Source organism: Vicugna pacos, chromosome 15 (assembly GCF_048564905.1).
Source record: "Vicugna pacos chromosome 15, VicPac4, whole genome shotgun sequence".
NCBI lineage: Eukaryota > Metazoa > Chordata > Mammalia > Artiodactyla > Camelidae > Vicugna > Vicugna pacos.
The window spans coordinates 39,701,960-39,721,614 of NC_133001.1; the positions used below are offsets into that span (position 1 = coordinate 39,701,960).

The 19,655-nt window shown below is 51.4% G+C and overlaps 1 protein-coding gene across 3 annotated transcripts in view; it reads left to right on the plus strand.

Annotated features, from left to right (window-relative positions):
* The window catches only part of GALNT14 (polypeptide N-acetylgalactosaminyltransferase 14), a 190,935-nt gene that overhangs the window by 139,271 nt on the left and 32,009 nt on the right, over positions 1-19,655 (plus strand). For all 3 annotated transcript variants that reach the window (XM_072937956.1, XM_072937955.1, XM_072937954.1), the window contains exons 3-6: positions 6,870-6,968; positions 12,729-12,796; positions 14,891-14,956; positions 15,097-15,218. In XM_072937956.1, coding sequence (XP_072794057.1) covers positions 6,870-6,968; positions 12,729-12,796; positions 14,891-14,956; positions 15,097-15,218 — 355 coding nt within the window. The remainder of the gene's footprint in view (positions 1-6,869; positions 6,969-12,728; positions 12,797-14,890; positions 14,957-15,096; positions 15,219-19,655) is intronic.

The window sequence follows — 19,655 nt, forward strand, 5'->3', positions numbered from 1 at the left end:
AGAACTAAACTGGGAATGTATTAGGTGTTCTCAGCTCCAAAAAACGAAATCTGGGCTTCTAAAAACTGACAGCAAGTTCACGGTCCCTGTCCTGAGGGAACTGACATTCTGGAAAGATCACTGGTCCAAGAGATTTTCCCCTCACACCTTTCTTCCTCACACACGTTGGCTTTGGGGTGGGTGTTGGTGGCAGTGTAGTCTCAGTGGGACCTCTTCTGTGCTAGCACGAGGGCACAGTGAGACAGAGATGATGGGAGTAGGGAGGGAGAGAAGCCTGTGCCTCACCCACCTGCACAGAAATCCAGATTGTCACTCCCTTGGGGAAAGTGTTCTCCCAGGAAACCAGCCCCATCCCCCCACCCCCCCTTACATCTTATACCTGTTTCCCTTGGCCTTTGTGATTTTAGAGCTCAGGCAGATGGTATATGCAGAGAAGATAACCCATGTGTTTTCTCTGCCTGGGTCTGGCCTCTGGAGTGGGTGCTGGACCTGCAGGAATAGGAAGAATGATCTGCAGCTTGCCATTTAGAAACAGAGGTTCACAAACCATGCTTCCCAGCACCTTGTTGAAATCACCCCTGCACCCACCCTTGCAGGCTCCATCTGGGCAGTAAGTGGGAGCCCCTCATAGGAAGTTCCCTTGGCAGCTCAGCCAGCGGTTTCCCTGTCTTCCTGTCACTACCCAGGAACCACAGGCAGCCTGTCCCTCCCTTCTGGGCTGGTCGCTGCAACTGCTGGGTTCTAGAGCTCGGTGGAGGCTGCTTCTTGGGGTGGTGTGAGTCACATAGGGGTCTACACAGTGTGCAGGGCACAGAGTAGACCTGGGGACAGCTGGCAGCTTACGGATACACTGGTGCTTGGAAAAGTGCTGGCATGGAGAGGTGGTGGCTTGGTGACAAGGATGTGCAGCAGGCCTGGGCTCACTAGCTGCAGTGAGTTACTTATCTCCCTGCACCTTAGTCTCCTCTTGAGTGAATCCATTAAACAGTGCCCTACCCCCCACAGGGTTACTGTGAGTATTAAATATGCGACATGCTCAGTACAGCACCTGGCAGCAGGGATCACTAAGTAGTCATTTAAAAACCTTCCCTGAAGTGGATAGTTTCATCACTGAAGTCACTGCCCAGCTCTTGAGTGAGAAAGGGCCTGCCCAGGGTACCACCCCAGGCCTGTTTGATTTCCACTATGTCCTGCTGTGTATTAGCCTGACTTCTCCTTTTACTCTGATTGCCCTCAGTCTGTGCTCGAAGGACACCAGAGCCCCCCCTTCAGGAGTTTGCTTTCCAGATACAGAGCCATTATCATTTCTGGACATACTAGTAATAATAATGACGCTCTCCTCTCTGCTTCCAAGTTATCGAGTGTGCCTCTCCATTGCTCCCACCAATGTTTATACTCCAGAATGAAATCCTGAATGTTTATCATTTAGGACCACGTCTTTTCTTCTGTAAGGGTGACATGCTGTAGGAGGAGGACCGGTGGTATAGGACGTAGAGGACCTGGGTCACAGCCCCAGCAGGCACGCCACTGGCCTAGCGGGAGCCCTGTTGCCCAATGATAAAATGGGGATGATGGCGGTCATCATAACGCTCTGTTTACGGGCCACTGCCAGTTTAATGAACTTGTGCAATAAAATAAAAGGCATGTGCACAGCATTACATTTCTCTGATAACTAACAGCCATCTTCGCTTGGTATGTTTCCAATATGCCCGCGTTGGCACCTGTTCAGGTACAGGGACAGTGCTGAGCGGCAGAGCAGTGATTGGCTGGTGGAGAGACAGAAATAGATGGAAGCGGAAGCTTCCACCCTGTGCCAGGGGTTAGCATCTAAGAACACCTCTCTGGAAGCATCCTCGGCCAATAAATGACACTGAACACTTGAAAAATTGATGGTTAGGAGGCACTGTGGGACCCACCTGAACTTGGGGGCATTAAACCTTAGTTGAAACTTTCTTTTAAAAAAATATGAAACTACATGTGGAAAATCAACTCAGAGGAGCGTGCATTATTCAGGAGCTGCTGTGGCAGTCAGGACAGCAGCCTGGGGCTGGCATCTGTCTCTGCACACAGCGGTGGTCCCCCGCTTCCTCCTGGCTCCGCCCCCACCCCCATCTTTCCTGCTTACCAGCTCTTCTTTCCAGTAAAACCCCTGAATCTTTAATAAATTATCAACCTGCTTGCTCGACTGTCTGCCGGCGCCAGATCTCAGTGTTGGCAGCCTTTTTCATTCCCCGGGTGCCCCTAATAGATCCTACTGTTTGATGAATCTTTTAGATCCTCTCACGGAAAGCCCATAAACAGGCCAAGCCAACTCTCCTCACTGCAGCCAGTGTTAAGATTTTTTCCTGGCCCTATGGCCTTGTTACTGTCAGTGAGCAGGGCTCATCCCTAAGCAGGGCTGTGGTCCCCCTGGGCCTTGAAGGGCAGATCTGCCCAGTATCAACCCCTCGGACTCCTGTGCCGTAACCAGGGTGAGTTCACAGCCTGACAGTAGAGGCCAACCCCATGTTAGAAGTCGTGGAAACAACTCCACTCATCTCAGCCACTCACCAGGTTTGTGACCTTGAGTGAGATTCTGAGCCTCAGTTGTTCTTATCTGTGGAGTACAGGTTCTCAGAGGCTGTTGTGAGGGTCAGAGGAGACAAGGATGTGTCCAGGCACCGTGAACTGTGAGTCGGAGGAGATACTGCCAAATGCCAGGAGTGGGGATGCCCATGCCTTGGAGCTATGAGGCACTTTCCTGCTGCCGGCCTGCCCTCCCTGGGCCTCTGCACATGGGAGGTGCTTATGGGACTCTGCTCAGCCTCGAGGAAGAGCCCCCTGTCCTTTATCCCCCAGGAGCATGAGGCTGGAGAGGGCCATGCCCAGGAGCATAGCAACCCAGGCTCTAGCTCATGCCTGTTATGCCACCAAGTTCTGCCCAGTTTAGGACATTGGACTGGGTCATCTCCAAGCCCCTTCCCTTTCTGAACTCTGACTTTGTAGTTCTAGTCCAGAAGCACTGAACATTGCCTGGAGGCTGGTCCAGCCACTATATGGTTGTGATAATAATCATTCTCACCATCATTTACTCATCAGCTATGAAACTCCAGGAGTTTTGCCAGCATTCTCTGCAGTCTTCACAAACAAGCCTGAAAAGGAGGTATTTGTGCTCATTTTACAGGTGACAGTATTGAAGCTCAGAAAATGTAAAGGACGTGCCCAAGGGCCCACAGCCAGTTTTCAGCAGATTTGACATCACAGCCCTACTGCCTTTAAAACACTGGTGCTTCACTCTTTGCTCCATTCTCCTCTTGCCTCTCTGGGCCCCTCACCCACCATTGGACAGGGCAGAACCACTCACCAAAGATGCCTTTCCAGCCCATGCAAGATATGGCTCCACCCACTGGGAGGAGGAGTCTTCGGATTTGAACTTGATGTTAAAAACATTGGTAGTTACTATTTGTCAAGCATCAATTATTACCTAGCATGGTAATAATCTAGGGGAGGAATCGACAAGTTCAAAATTGTTGTTTCCACTTCCCAGATGAAAAAACTAACTGAGGCTTAGAAAAGTAAATCTGGTGTCCAGCCACACAGTGGAGCCTCAGCTGTAGAATGCGCTTTGCGATATTTCGTTCAAATCAACCACGCTTATTGGATGTCAGCTACAATCAAGGCTTCTGATAACTGATGCTCTGAGAACTTTAGCAGGAGAGCCTTGGGCCCAGCCGCTGTTTTACAGATGAGCAGACAGCAGCCTGGAGAGATGGATGGTTTGCCCACTGTCTCTAGATGGTCAGTGGTATTTAGACACCCAGGCCAGTATTCTGTGAACAGAATATTCACTCGGCACCCAGCCTGAGGGCCCAGAACTGTGCCGTGATGGGGATGCCGTACCCCATTTCCATCCATCCGTTCCTACCTCACCCTGTGAGATTCAGCACCTCCTTCTCCATAAAGCCTTCTTCATCAGCACCCCAGGTGTAGACCCCCCTCCCTCTGCTCTCCCAGCACCACGTGTGCGCACACTGCCGGTCCCTGTGCGGCCATACACCTGCCTCCCAGCTGGACGCTTCTAAGGCAGGAAGAGTGTCCCTGTCCCCAAAAGCTCTCTAAGCAGATAACTCCCAGTACCTCCTGCACCAGCTTGCCCCCGAATAACTTACCTCACAAAAGCTGGGACTTGGGATGTCGTTCCTTCCCAGGGTGTGAAACAGAAAGCCGTCTCCAGCACGGGGTCCTGCCTGACCCTTGGCACAACCCGGGCAGTGCGACCTTCTCGGTCATTCTGCTCATCCATCTTTTCGCCCCTTCTCTGGTGGAGACAAGGAGGTTCTGCTAAGCTCTCTGCTTTCTCACCTTCCTGTGAAGAGACACATGATTGTCCTTTTGCTCCCTGACATCCACCGCATTCCTTCTGGCGGTGACCGTGCTCGCTACTGCCTGCCTCTCTGCCTGGGTCCCTCCAAGCCCCTCCTGCCCCCACGGACCCTGCAGCACACCAATCGATGGATCCCCCCGGCCCCGAGTCCACCTTCCCCAGCCACCTGCCTTCCTCCCTCCCCACTGTTCCCAACTTAGACTCAGGTCTGTGTCTGAAGATAGGCAAGTCCAAGGCCTCTTCTCACTGGGAGGCCATTACAAGACATTTTCTTTACTCTTTTATAATGCTTATTTAATGCACAACAAATCACCCCCAAACCTTAGTGGCTTAAAACAGCAGGAACCATGATCATCTTTGTAGTCTGTGTGGGTCAGAATTCGGAGCATCTTGGCTGGGCGGTTTTGTCTTGGAGCCGCTGGAGCTGCTGTCATCTGATGGCTTGACAGGAATTGGTGGACTGCCAAAGTGGCTCATTCAGACTAGCTGTGGGCAGGAGGCCACAGTTCCTCCACACGCCAGAGTCTCCCCACAGGGCTGCTTGAGTGTCATCAAGGCACGGCAGCTGGCTCTCCCCAAGGGGCCGAGGCAGGGCCTACAGTGCTTTTGTGACTTAGCCTTGGAAGTCCCACAGCCATTTCCATTGTATTCTATTACTCATACAAGTTTGCCCTGATCCCATGAGGGACAGAAGAATACAAAGCATGAGGACCAGTAGGTGAGAATCTTTGGAAGCCATCTGGTTACCGCACTTTTAAAACCATAAACGGCTAAGTCGTCAGCTAACCTAGGAATACATTTCCTGAATTTCTTTCTCTCTTTCTCCATGAATGGGGATCTGGTATACTTAATTCTTATTCTAGGGACATGGAGCTAGACAAAGGTCTTTTCCTCAAGGAACTCATAGTCAACCGGGGGAGACAGAGCATCTTGAGAAGTGCCAGAACAGAGATATGTACAGAATTATGGGAGCACAAAGGACAGGTCATTACTTACCTGGGGGAGTATGGAACATGTTCCCAGAAGATGGGATAGTTGCTCTAGGTCTTGAAGGATGAGTAGGAGTTCAAGTAGAGAAAAGAGAGAGGACACTGCTCCATGCAGAAGTAATAGAGCAGTGGCAGAGAGTTATGGCAGCAAATGAAGCTGCCATTGTGATAGGGAGTTTGGACTTTCTACCTGAGGGGCCACCAAAGGCTTCTGGCCAGGGGAAGGCCCTGGCAGAGCTGTGTGGTGGACTGGACATGACTGGCGGGGGCAGAGAGCAGAGGGCAGAGGCAGGAAGGCTGGTGAGGAGGCTGCTTCAGGGATCCCCCAGAGGAGTAAAGACTCTCTGAGCCGGGCCCCCTGGGAGGGTTTATTAGTAGGTGGAGCTGATGTAATGGGGTGAGAAATTATCTGTGTGGGGGCTACGCAGGAAGGCCTGAAGGTCATGATGTACCTTCCACTGTCTCTTCCCCTGGGGCCTTTATTCAGTGTTGCTCTTGTAGGAAAGAGTGTTCAGAATTATCAGGGAGGCCAAAGGGACGCCAGGCTCGTTGGCCTAGGACTGAGGTTCTTAAGTGTTTTAGGCCACAGACTTCTTTGAGAATCTACTGAAACTATGAACCATCTTCCCAGAAAAAAAAAACAAAACATTTGCATATACAACTTTGCAAATGATTTCAGAGAGCTCACATACCCCTTGTAGTCCATCCTTGGGTGTCCGGGCCCTAGATAAAAAGCCCCAAGCCTGGGAAGAAATTAGAAAATGGAGAGAGGAAATGTCTGACTCTCCAAACATCTGTTATTTACTTCCTCGTTTAATATCCCTGAAAAAGCGAGAAACAGGAGGAAACATTTACCCGGCGATCGCCCCTGGTGCCACCAGCCTCACTTGGTGGGTTTATTTCCATTATTATCGTAATTTCTGAGCTGCAGGCTACAATTTTCACTTGCAGTGAGGTATTAAATTGAAATTACCCCAGATGTAATTGTCATACAAATGATCCTGGACACAGGGAAATGAATGCTTTTTCAAGATGGGGTGTTATTGCGTATGTTGGTTTTAGGGCTCTGCCTCTTTAAACAGGCTGGATTTCGGTGTGTGTGGCAGGAGGTCAGGGGTCAGCGTGGCATGCGGGGTGGGAGCTGCTGGCCCGGAACAGGAACACGGTGAGACTGGGCAGCAGAGCCCAAGACTTGGAGGTGGGCTTGTGTGGCTACTAGGAAGCACTGTGCAGTAACTCAGGTGGGTGGAAAGTCCCACATTTATGTTCCATACATCAGCTTAATTTGGCTCCATGCCCAGGTTCCCTCGAGGTGAGGGAAGATTCAGCTCTAATCATTCTCAGAGCATCCTCACCCCCCTTAGGGCCAGGTGAAGCCCTGGGGTCTCACCCAGTGCTGGGCTCCCCATCACCTGGACACCAGGCATCTGTCCACACAGGGGGTGCTCTTGGTTCCAGCCCTTTAGATCTGCTTTGCCTCTAAAGGCCTTCTTGTTCCATTGCCTTTCCTCCCCAAGATGCACGCTGCTTGTGTACTGCAAGGACCTCCCCCCGACCAGCATCATCATCACCTTCCACAATGAGGCCCGCTCCACCCTGCTCAGAACCATCCGCAGGTAAGAGCCTTCCCGTCTGTCAGCCCTCGGCACTTAGCCAGGGTGTGCCTGCTCACCCGGGGACCAGTTCAGGCATCTTAAGTATCTGCTAGGCCCCGTTTGGCACACTCCACGTACATCCACTGGTAGTCACTCCTCACACTCCTATGAGGGTGGCTATTATCCCATTTCTTAGGAGGAAAGACAGAGGTCTGGAGCATTAGATGACTTGTAGAAGGTCACTGAGAGTCACAGAATGCTTGGTCCCAGAGTGCTTGCCCTTAACCACTGCTCTAGGACATTACTTCTCATTTTCACAGCTGACAAGGAAGCTGGGTTCCCTTGAGGCTGAGTACATACTCCGCCCCAGCATCAGGCTGGGAGTAGTACTGGGGTCTGCCTCTCCACCGCCTCCCACACACCCAGGGGCCATGGTGCAAGTCAGGGCAGCCTAAAGGTGATGGCTAACGTTTGCTTTTTCTGCCATCACCTTGTGTTCCAGCCCTGTGCCCCCTCAGGCCTCTCTGCCCACACTCTGCTCCTAGTCTGGGCCATGCCCTTGCTCTGACAGACATATCCTTGCTGTGTGTGGCCTTGGACCTGCAGGGAGTTTTCCATATGCCGAAGTCCCAGTCCAGCCCTCAGCAGACCTCCCTTACAACACAGATGGGGCTCTGGAGACTTGGCCCGGAAAGCCTCACCCTCATTCTCAGAAGACCCTGGTTGTTTCAGCTCCCCGTCCCCATGCTGTGCCCCTTCCTCTCCTCTGGAGCCCTCTCCCCACAACATCACCTGGCCTGCCCCTCCTCACTCAGTCCCCAGGAGCACTGGCGTCTTAGGTGGTGGTCACAGCAGCCTCTGGTCACTAAGTCCCCTGGTGTGCAGACGCGCCTTGGCTCATGCTCTCAGCTGGGGAGGTGAGTGGCCACCTTCACAGCTGAGGAAACTGAGACCTGAAGATGCAAAATTAAGGCCCCGAGTCACTCAGCTAACACTGATGAAGCGGGGTTCTGACCCTTGCTCTTTGATCTCTGAGTTCTTCTCAGCAACCTGAATAGGCAAGGCCAGTCCAGTGGTGGCCTTCAGCACCCCTGGGGAAGGTGTTGGAACCAGGATGCACCCAGCCACGCCTCCAGCAGAGCGAGGGGCTGGCCCTGGGGTAAAGTGCCCGAGGTACCTCCACCCACCTGGGACACATAGCCCATTGGAGACCATCTGGATCTGCTAGCACATCCTGATCAGATGGTCCCCTGATCCCACAGAGAAGGAGGTAAGATTAAACATGGACCAAAGAGAGTACAACCAAGCATAGCAAAATCTCTTGTCGTTTCCATCAATAAGCCGCACCTTCCCCTCTCCTTCCCACACGGGCATGGCTGTGGGCAGATGGGACTGTCCAGGGATGGGAGGGCATCAGCAATAGGCCCGTCCTGACAGTGGGCACCACGTCTTCGGTGCCACCTGTCACTCATGAAGAATGTCCACTGTGAAGGTACCCTTCACAGTGTCTCTTAGAAATGCAGAGAAGGCCCAGCCAAGACACATGATCTTCAGCCTGGCGTTTCCCATGTCCATGGGGGCAAATGGTGAATGGAGGCCAAAGCCACGGAGCTGGGAAGGGCAGGAGCCAGGATTCGGGTCTCTGACTTTCTCAGTGGGAATGGGAGACAGCTTAGGGTGCAGCCTCAGCCTCTGTCCACTGAGGCCCTGGTGCTCTGCCCTCTGGAAGGGGCCTGGGGACCCATCAACACCACCCTTTTCAGAAGGCCCCACGAAGTACCAGACTATACTCCAGACTCTGCTGGGCCCTTTGCTGAGAGAGCCCTGATCTCTTTCCTGCCTCTCTGAACCACACCCCGCTGCCCAGACCCGAGTGTGACACACAAAAACAACAGAATGGGGGCCCAGGAGCCAGGTGTGACCAGACCAGCGTTAGCATCATTAGCAGGTAGGATGGAAGTGAATTTCAAGGGGGAGGCAAGGAAGCTTACTTCCAGGAACTTCCATGGCCAGGTGTCACTTGCCTTGGGAATTCGTACCTCCCGTCCACTCCCTATCCTGTCACACAAATAAACCGCTAGCCACCGAGAAAGAATTGAATGAGAGCACTTCCTGTCTGCCTTTTGTCATTGATGAAAGACTCTTCCTAAGGTGTCTTTCAGCTTTAACTTTCTAGAAATCTGATGGCTTTGCTTCCAGGCTCTGGCAGAGGAAAGATGCCCTAGGAACTGGGGAAGACAGTTGCCCTCTCCTCCCTCCCACCTAGCGCCCGGCCAGGCCTTTGTCCCTCTGCCTGTCCCTGCCCAAGCCCTCTGCCCCCTGAGCTCCTATGTTAGCTGGGAGGCTGGGGGCTGGGAAGATACACATGGGGGCACTCAGAACCAGACAGAGGCACAGTGGGTGGGTGTTGGGGAAAGGGAGAGAGAGTCACAACCTTGATGAATTAGGGGACTTTCCTCACTTAGGGACGGAGCAGAGCCCTGAAGAATGGTTTGTGTGCATATGTGAGACCCAGGGCCGTCCCCTTCCTTCTGGGGCATCCTCCAGCCCCATGCTTCCCTCGGGGCTCGAGTGTGCACAACTGACTGGTTGCCACCCCAAGTCTCCATGCTGTTGCTTTTTGTAACAACTGAGATTGAGAGAAGCAGTCTCCCAGGCTCAGCTGTTAAGAAACTGGGTTCTGGGGCCAGATTTGCCTGCTCTGCCCTTACCAGCTGTGTGACCCTGGGCATCTCCTTCCCCTCTCTGCCTCAGTTTCCTTTTCTGCCAAACAAAGACCACTGATAATAACTACCTCACACGATTGTAGAGAAGGGTGAATGAGTTCAGGCAGGTAAAGGCCTTGAAGAGTGCTTGGTGCAGAGTGAGCCTGGACAGGTGACAGCAGGTCTGTGAGGCACCTCCAGCCCAGGTGGGCAGCTGGGTTCTAAGGCCCTGGCTCTCAAGCTTGAGTGGACATCAGAATCCCCTAGAAGGCGTGTTAAAACACGATTTCTTGAGCCCCCCCCCGGCAGATATTCTGACTCAGTGGGTCTAGAGGGAGGCTCTAGAATTCGCATCCCTAACAAGTCCCCGGGTGACATGATGGCTGCTGACTCTGGGATCACACTCTGAGAACCAGGATCGTAGTGATTATCAATACCCAGACTGCAGAGCAGCCGCTGTGTGCCGGGCACGGTGCTCAGCCCTTTTCCTGGGGCTGAGGAAGTTGTGGTGCTGACGGCTGAGTTCTTACAGGAGCTCTCCAGCTAGTGATTGGCAGACGGGCAGACACAGCACTTGAACCCAAGTCAGTCTGATTCCAGAACGACTAAACTCAACTGTCAACCAGCCTCAGGTCTTCATTCTACTGGTATTTCTGGAGCCTTTGATAAACGCTGCCTGCATAGAGCCCCATGCAGTTCACAAAGCGATCGCAAATGCATTTCCTCATTTCATACACACAAAAGCCTGTGAAGTAGGTCAAGTATTAATATCGCCTGCCTTTACAAGGAAAATGTAATTACAGATGGAAATGAAGGCTGGGAGCAGTCTGGCGTCATGCACAGGATCGCACAGGAGTAGATGGAGGAGGCTGCCTGGCCTCCCACGCTGCCGTACCTGCCACCTCTCAGAGTGCTCGGAGGTGGGGGGTAGCCCGTGGTTAGGGCTCAGCAGGCAGAAGGTGTAGACACTGATGGCAGCCGCCCTCTGGCAGAGAACAGCGCTGTGACTAGGAGACCCAGTTCTGGGATAATTCCCAGAGTGAATGTGACCTGGACGCACCCGTGAGGTGGGCACTCACTCCCACGCGAGGCTATGAAAGGAAAGGGTATGGAGCAGCCACGGGGAAGTGAGGCAAGGAAAAAGTGCATGCTAAGCCGGGCCCTGGAGAAAAGGGAGGCTTGACCTTGCTGTGGAGGGGCTGGTGAGATGTCCTGGCAGAAGAACTGGTGAGACCAAAGGAGAGAGACTCAAACAACCAGGGTCTGGGTGGTGAGGATGACAGTGGGATGTGCAGACGGTAGGGCCTGGGGGTACGATCTGGACTGAGCCAGGTCCCCTGGGCTGGACTTGACCTTCCTTCTTCTCCAGCCAACCCAAGCACCCAGAGCACCTGCCATCCTCCCAGCTCTGAGCCACTTTTTGGGAGCACCCCCGCCATCACACCAATTGCTCTGTTTAGAGCAAAAACCAGCCAGGTGTTACCAGGAAATGGTCTAATTAGCACTTACTGCTGACGATTTTGCTCCTTTTTTTTTTTCTAAAACTTGGACATTTTTTATTTGCTAATCATCTCTCCGTTCAACCAGCACAGAGCTGCACACGATTTACCTTTTGATGTTCACAGAAGAGAACTCTTGAATTTCAAAGAGCCAGCCGGGATTTGGGGGAATGGCATGCAGAAGCTCCAGCCGTAATCAAACCTCATTAGAGGGTATTCTTCGAGCAAGTTTTCCCCTCTCTTTCTGCCTCCCTCTCCCCCTCCCTCTCTGATGAGAGGGCTGGTTGTTGGGTTTGGCGTGTTTTCTTTTGGATGATTGTGGTGAGGGTTCCCTCCTACCACCTCCTGCCCTCCGTGTCCCCACCTCCCAGCAGCGGGCTCAGAGCTGGGATCTGGGTTCCTCTCTCCACCTTGCACTAGTTGCCATGGTGAGAATTAAGGCTTCATAAATAAAGGCAGCTCCAGGCAAAGAACTCCTCCCAGAAAGTCTCTGCATCCTGCTTAGAAAGGGCAGCTCACCTGAAATGGGGCTCAGAATGGTCCTCCCGAGAGGTCCTCCCACCTCCACCAGCACCCATCCGAACCCCCTCCCCAGCACACACAGGGCTCTGGGTGTCCCACAAGGGGTGGTGTGGTCCAGGAATGTTTCTGAGGAACCATGTGGGTTGGGGTGTTCAGGATAAGCAGGATCCAGCTATCTCACTCAGGCCTGAGACCCTGAGTGAACATAGAAGCCTCACCTTGTTCCTTGGGTACAGATCCACAGCACTGGAAGGTAAATGAAGTCAATTCAAAAACCACTATGGGTCCACACAAAACAGTAATCGTTGCTACCACTTTTTAATGCTTTTATCAGCAGAAATTGTGCTAACTGCTTTAGTAGCAGTCTCCTTTAATTCTCCCAACGGCCCTGTGAAGCAGGTACTACTTAATCTATCCCCATTTTACAGATGGGAGTACTTCATTGCACAGAGCAGTGAAGTAACCTGCCCAAGGTTACACAGCTTATAGTAAGTAGCCCCTAGACCACAAGCTTCTGGAGTCAGAGCTCACATCTCCCCTTACTCATCATATACCCAGAACCTAGCACATAGGAGGTGTGCACTGAACATCCCTGGAGGGAATGGTTATGGGCCAAGGCACAGCTGGACTCTGGCAATACAGACAGTAACTTGACAAGGCCTCTGTCCCCTGGGAGATGACCATTAAAGGGGGCCAGCAAAACCAGCCCTCATAGTCAGAAAGCTTCAGATACAAACAGCAGAGGGAGCCCCAGAGGAGGAAGCAATTAATTCTCACTCATTTTCCAGGAGGACCAGCACATCTTGGTCACTGATGTGATACAGGATTTCCAGGAGAGGGAGTGTCTTTGAGGATGACTTCCCAATCTCTGTCTGGGTGCTGGGGGTGGTGGTGGCATTCGTTAAGACAAAGCAGGGTTATGTTCTGGTGGCTCTCAGGTGAGTTGTGTGGCTGAGTTTTATTCTTCAAATACAGTGGTGTCTATTTAAAGCTTAGGTTAATACATAGATTTGCCACTAGAAATCATAATGCTCTTTCCTCTTTCCAACTCACAGCATATTAAACCGTACCCCTATGAATCTGATCCAGGAAATCATATTAGTGGATGACTTCAGCAATGACCGTAAGTACCATCACTCCCCGGTACTGTGGACACAAATGTGTTCCCAGCCCCTGTATAACTGGCAGAGGTGAGCCTGCTGGTTCTCTGGGGATGGAGGAAAGCCTGGGTTTGTAGTGGGTATAGAAGACTTTGAGTGTCCATACGGGGCTCAAGAAGTACATAAACCTTCCATCTGAAAAACAATGTCTTGGGTTCTCTGTGATGAGTCTTTGAGGATCTACCCAGTTCAATTTAGTTGATTGCTGATGTGGTTGGTGTGTTTACAAATGTATGCATGCACGTGCTTATGTGGCACTGTCCCCAACCTGCATTCCTGGAAATGAAAAGAGGCCCCACACTTTCAAAGGATGGACACTGGGACCTCGAGTCCTGAAGCAGTGTCACATCTGGAGATTCCTGGCTCATATGTTCTGATAATCCGCCAGCCTGAGCTAAGGGCACCCATCTTCCCCCTTCCATTCCCACAGCAGGGCTGGGCTGGGAGGACTCTGTTTTGGGGACATCCCATCATCTGGCCGTGACAGTGAGCAGCTGCCTTCCAACCTTCCAACCACTGGTCGTTACTATCTCCTAGTCGTCCTGTCCAAGAACCTGGGTCCCACCCAAATTCATACTCCAAGACCCCTTGCCCTGAGAAAAGCACACGGGTGTTTTTAGACACCTGTATGTTCAGTTTGACAGTATGATTGTTGTAGAAGTCTTACACTTCAAGCACTGGTAGTGCTGACTCCTCTTCTGAGAGCCATCGTCCCAGCCCCGGTGCTGTTCCAGGCAGTCAACACATCCAGGCAGGACTGCCTCTTCCCTGTGATGAAACGGGGGAAGCGGGTGGTGGCCACTAGGGACAGCTCCAAGTCGCAGAAGCGTGGAGTCTATCCCCACCAGCCCTGGTGCTGGAAGCTGGGCGTAGAAGCCACTGCCATACTGGGGTCTATTGTAGGAAGGCTGGAAACCCACATCCCTGACACAGCATCCGAACTTTGGAAATAATGCCAAAGTGATTTGTGCACCAGATCCAGGGTAATAAGATTGGGCTTGAGTTCTGAAACTCTGTGATCTGATCTCCCTTCCCTAGTGAGGAAGGGTTGGAGGTGGGAGACAGTTTTCCTGCCAGGAGGTAGCCTGCCATTGAAGCTGGAGAAGGAAATGCTGCTGGATTCACTTAGAAGCGGAGTGGCTGAGTGGTCAGAGCGTGGCCCCTGGTGCCAATTGCCTGGCTTCAAATCCTAGACCTGTCCCTTACTCTCTTCCTGGCTGTGTGCCTTATCAACCTGAAAGTGACTCAGTTGCCTTGCCTGTAAAATGGAGAGAACAATAATATATACAGTTTATATAAGGCTATAACTGGGTTAATACATTTGAAGTGCTTTAAACAGTCCTTGGCTCAGAAGCCCCTATGCGTCTTTGTGGTCACTCTGTAGAGTCCAGAGCCAAGCAGAGAGGCTAAGGTTGGTAAACCAGTGAAGCAAAACCAAAACTGAAGGTCCAGAGTTCAGCGCCAAGAATTGGTGAACTAGAGGAGTGATGGGGCAGGCAGGCAAGCCAGGGTGGGTCCCCAAGACCGGTCTCTTGCCCATCCTGGCATAGCTCCCCACATGGTGGAGAGGTGAGCCAGCTCTTTGTGATGGAGTACATGGCCTGGATTCCTTAACAAACAGAGTCTCCTTTACTAAGTGTCCATGATCTGAAAGGAAACTCCAAAAGTTATCTCACCTACTCTCTGGCCTCCCAGCAACTTTTTACCAGACCCTACTTAAGTGAATAGGACTCCTGTCTCATGCTTTGAATGATCTATAGAAAAGGAGCAATGTCCCCAGGTGACCATGCCATCCGGAAGTGTTCCAGCAATTACACAGGTGCCACTGTGTGACTGACCTGCTCCCAAGAGGCCCCCCAAGGCCACTTTGCACAGACTGAGCCACGTTGTATACTGATAGCCGTGGCCAGTCAGCCCCTTCCAAAGCCCCCAACACCCTGAGTCAGGATGGGGCCCGGTAGTTGGGGGTGGGGACGGGAGCCCGGGCTGCCTCACCTACTGTGCACGTTCACCTCCATCCCTGGGCTCTCAATCCACATCACCTTTTGTCTTTGCAGCTGAGGACTGCAAACAGCTCATCAAGCTGCCCAAGGTGAAATGCTTACGGAATAATGAGCGGCAAGGTAGGTGTGTGCTGCTGGGCGGGCCTGGGGGTAGGGGTGTGGGGATCAGTGGTATGTGTGTGCCTTTGGGTGTGTGTCTTCAGTGTGGTTGGACAATTGAGCAACAGTGGCACCCAGTTAACCATTTGTCCCTCTTGCAGGTCTGGTCCGGTCCCGGATCCGGGGTGCTGATATAGCCCAGGGCACCACCCTGACTTTCCTCGACAGCCACTGTGAGGTGAACAGGGACTGGCTCCAGCCCCTGCTGCACAGGGTCAAAGAGGTGAGTGAGGCGGAGTCCATGCCCCTGACTTCCCCCAGCTCAGTCCTTCACATAGGCCCTCCATCCCTTGGGAGGTGGGTGGGACAGATTGCTGTCCCCTTTTTATAGGTAAAGAAACTGAAGGATAGCAGCCAGCCCAGGTCACCCATTAGACAGTGGTGGAACAAAGTCCAGGACCTGTTCTCTACATCACACTATCACCCACAGCAGGTCCATGACACATGCAGCTTCCTGGGCAAGAGAACTGCCCAGAATGATTTCTCCCAGGCATTAGAAGTTTCCAGAAAGGGAGTGCTGATAAGTGCCATTTGTGAAAATGAAGCAGCAGAATTAACCAGGCCTCGTCACTCAATTCCTGAACTTCCACCCACATGTCACCCTCAACCAAAGGCCAAGGCAGGGGGACTGGATGCTAAGAGACCTGAATTCCTTGCCTCTGTCTGCCGTTAAATTACTCGAGAATTCTGTCTGCTTTCTCTCTCCATGTCGCAGTTCTTCCTCTTGAGAGTGAAAAAAAATTTTAATTTCCCATCATCATTTTATAGTCCCCAAAATCCATCCACCCCCTCCTGATCTAGAGAAGGCACTGTGTGTTTAGATGCTAGTGTCTGTGATTAGCATTTATGCTGTTTATTTCCCCCCTCAAGTTACTGCCTCCTGCAGCTGCTCTGTGAAGTGGGAGGCCGGATATTTTTAACATACCCATTTCACAGATGAGGACATCACCTCGAGGAGAATTATATGTCTTGGGCTGATATTCCCTAGTTGGTACCGCCAGCACCAGAACCTTCCATGTTGCCTTAACAGCATCTTCCCCGTGCTGTGGTTATTTCCTTCTCGCTCTTCGAGGGGGCTCCTTGACTCCTACCTGCAAAATGATGGTGTTCAGAGGATGAAAGAATTGAGATGTGTAAACAGCTCAGAGTGCTAAGAAATCCTTACCGATTTTGGTCATGCCAATGAGAGAACCCTGGTGGGTGTACAAAGTTCTCACACATTAGCCTAGATATCCAAACTCATCTCTTGACCATTTTTCCCGAGATGGGGAGGGCTCACATAAAGGTACAAGATAACCAGGTGAAGAGGTCTGGATTGGGGAATGGAGATTATGAGCAGACCATTCCATTGAGCGGCTTCTCCTGGCACTGGAGGCCCTTCTAAGTCCTCCCCCCTAGCCCCGTTCTCCACCTACAAACAGCAAGCCCCCCCCCAGTCAACATTCCAACAAAGCTGGGCTGCTCCTTCCCCCGATTGTGCCCCGACATTCCTACTGCTTCATCTCCCACCAAGCCCTTCCTGTTCCTGGATGTCTTTTCCCTCCTTTCCACAACCCTCTTGATTTTCAGGGCCTCACTCACATTTCCCCTCCTTCAGAAAGCCTTTCCTGGCTGCATGGCCAGCTGGGATCACTCTCAGCAAGAATTGCCCACTTGGCCCCACAATTTCCTCTTCTGGATTTAGTTCTCTGACTCCCCTAAAAGATTACAAACCCAAGGAGGGCACCAGTCACCTCCTTGTGGTCATAGCATAAGGTGCTTAGTGTTTGGAAATGATATTAATAAGAAACCAGACACAATGGGGTGGAGAGAGGGGTTGGAATAGGAAGTAAAAAGGCTCGCTTCCTGACTCTAAGTAGCAGAACTTTATCAAGCACCTATTTTGGGCAGAGTTTCTAGGGGAAATTTGGGATGGACCACGTGAAGGGCATTCACACCCTCCTGGGCTCCCCAACCTCGAAGCTCTTCAAACCTTGCTGTTTAGGGGTTTTATGGAGCCTTCTTTATGTAGGCAAGATTGATTAAATCATTGGCCATTGGTGGTTGAACTCAGTCTTCAGTACCTCTCCTCTCCCTGGGGGTGGCAGGCGAGTAGGGAAGGAAATGGGCAGGGTTGGGGCAGGGCTGAAATTTCCAACCCTTTAATCACACATTTTGTTCCTCCGGTAACCAGCCCCCATCCTCTAAGAGTCAGCTCATTAGTATAAACTCAGACATCGTGAAAGAGGCTTATCATGATTAAGAACAGATGCTCCTGTCACCCCATCACTCAGGGAATTCCAAGGGTTTTAGAAGGAACAAAAGCCAAGTATATATTTCTTATTATATCACAACATCACTGTGTGTACCACCTTTTGTTCATTCACTCATCCTCAGATGGACATTTGGGTCTGCCTTTTTACAGTTTTTGTGAATATTTTTGCTGCAAACATTTGTGTACAAGTTTTCCTCTGAGTACCTGCTTTCAGTTCTTCAGGGTTTATACTGAGGAGCGGAACTGCTGGGTCGTATGGAAATTCAGTGTTTGACCTATGTGGACCTCCAGGCTGACGTGTCCCTTCAAGATGCTTTCCTGCAGCAGCCTTAATGAACCTGGAGTTCCCTTCCATCCCCATGGCTGAGTCTATCTCAGAAGCCCTCCTTGAAAAATGCCTGCTTGTGCATCCCTGGTCAGCTTCAGTGCACAGTGATCATCCTGTAGGAGCCTTGTGGCCCCAAGATTGAGCTCAGCACCCCCAAGCCAAGCTCCCAGTCCCCACCACTGTCTGACCTAAAGCTTTCATAGCAGAGGATTGATCAGACAAACCCAGGACTATGGTCCTGTTCTGCCCCGGCAGAGAGATTCATCAGACCCCGACTCTGGATAATGAAAAGGTCCTGCTGAGACATCGCCTTCAGGACAGGGAGCATGGGCACGTGTCAGCCTGTTTCCACGTGTTTTTGTATGTGTCTCGTTTCAGAGTAAAATGTGATTTGATCTTGTGAGTGGAAGTGGAAATTTTCAGCTGTGATTGGAGTTTAGGATTTTCAAAAATAGAAAGAGATAAGAAGGAAACTGGGCTGGAGCTGCCAGAAGCTGTCCTTAGCTGGTGTTCTCCATGTGGAAAATCTCCTTGATTTCCCTCCCTTCCCTTCAATTTCATGATGCGACTTGAAACAAGCACCGAGTTGTTGGGGGCTTTTTAAACAGAGGCTCCTTTCTCCCCTCTCCTTAGCTACATATTCCTTTAGTAGGAAAAAAGATTTTAAGAAATTTCAGTCCCTGTAGAATTTGGTAAATTGATAAAAATAATGGCTTACATATGCTTCAAAGCCCTTTCACGTGTTTTCCTCTCTTGGTCCTAACAAAAGCCCTGTTAGGAAGGTGGGATTGTTTTGCAAATAATAATTTGTCTTTGCTTCATAGATGAAGAAACAGAGTTTTCTTGAGGTTGTATGCATTCCAGATGGCAGAACCAGAATGGGAACCTGGTCTCTGGCCCCTCTCTTGTGCCCCACCCCTCCTCTAGGCAATCAGAGATGCCATACTGTCATCCTCTATTCTCCTAGAGAGCAAGGTCTTCCTCATCTTTGTATCAACCACAATCCCTAAACCATAATAGGTCCTCAGGAATGCTGGTTGATGAAGTGAGTGAATGATTGTCTCTAGAAGATTTTTATTGTCCATTCACAATGTGGTTTCCGTGGAGAGAGGAGAGAGGTATGACTGGACGGGTGACTGATGTCCTGCCATTGGCTCTCACTAGCGGTGCTGAGGCATGGGCTTGGATTTGTGTAGGGGAAGGGGACAAATTGTTCTGAATCTACCAGGGATTCCACCAGGTGCCCACTGGAGCCTATCTGTGGATCTAGCCTTGAAGACATAGCCACTGGGGCACAGAAGTGGGGACCTGCAGTGGGTCTGGGTATCTCTCTGGAGAGTCCATTCATCCCTGAGCCTATAGGAGGAGAGGCCTTCTTGCTCAGCTGTAATCGATCTACCTCTTTACTGCAGCCATTGATAGTGTCCTCAGAAGAGTCGGTAGCTGCCCTCTTGTAGCCGAACGACCACCTGCTGCCCAGCAGGCTCTGGCCTGGGGTTGAGGGCAGAGAAAGTGGAGCAGATCTGACCCCCAGGGTCACTTAGAGAGGTTCGTATCCTGGCTTTGATGGGTCATGTCGAAAGTCTCCTGCAGCCCCTTCTTGACTCCACTTAGTCCCAAACATCCCACACTGCCTTTCTGGCCTCCATGTCTCTGAGCCAAGCAGATGCCACAACCGAGTTGTGATGTAAATAACAGAAGGACAGACACCCTGAGGACTTACAGGAAGGTACCCCAGAGCCTGCCGCAGCTCAGGAGGCAGAGCCCATGGGTGCCTTCTTAGGAAACCTGTGGCCCAAGTAACCAACCAGCATTTTATCTTGTATTTTGGTTTCCAAATATTGAGGAAAGACTAAAAAAAAGAAAAGGATTGCAGGTTAGGGGTCCCCAAGACCACCCTCAGTTTCAGTAATTCACTAGAAGGACCAGAACTTAGCAAAGATGCTCACACATGGCTACTGTTTATTACAATGAAAAGATCTGGATTAAAATCAGCAGTGGGAAAGGATGCCGGGGGGAAAGTTCCAGGCATGATTGTCCAGTTGTCCCCTTCCAGTGCTGGCAGGCGTGCGTGCAGG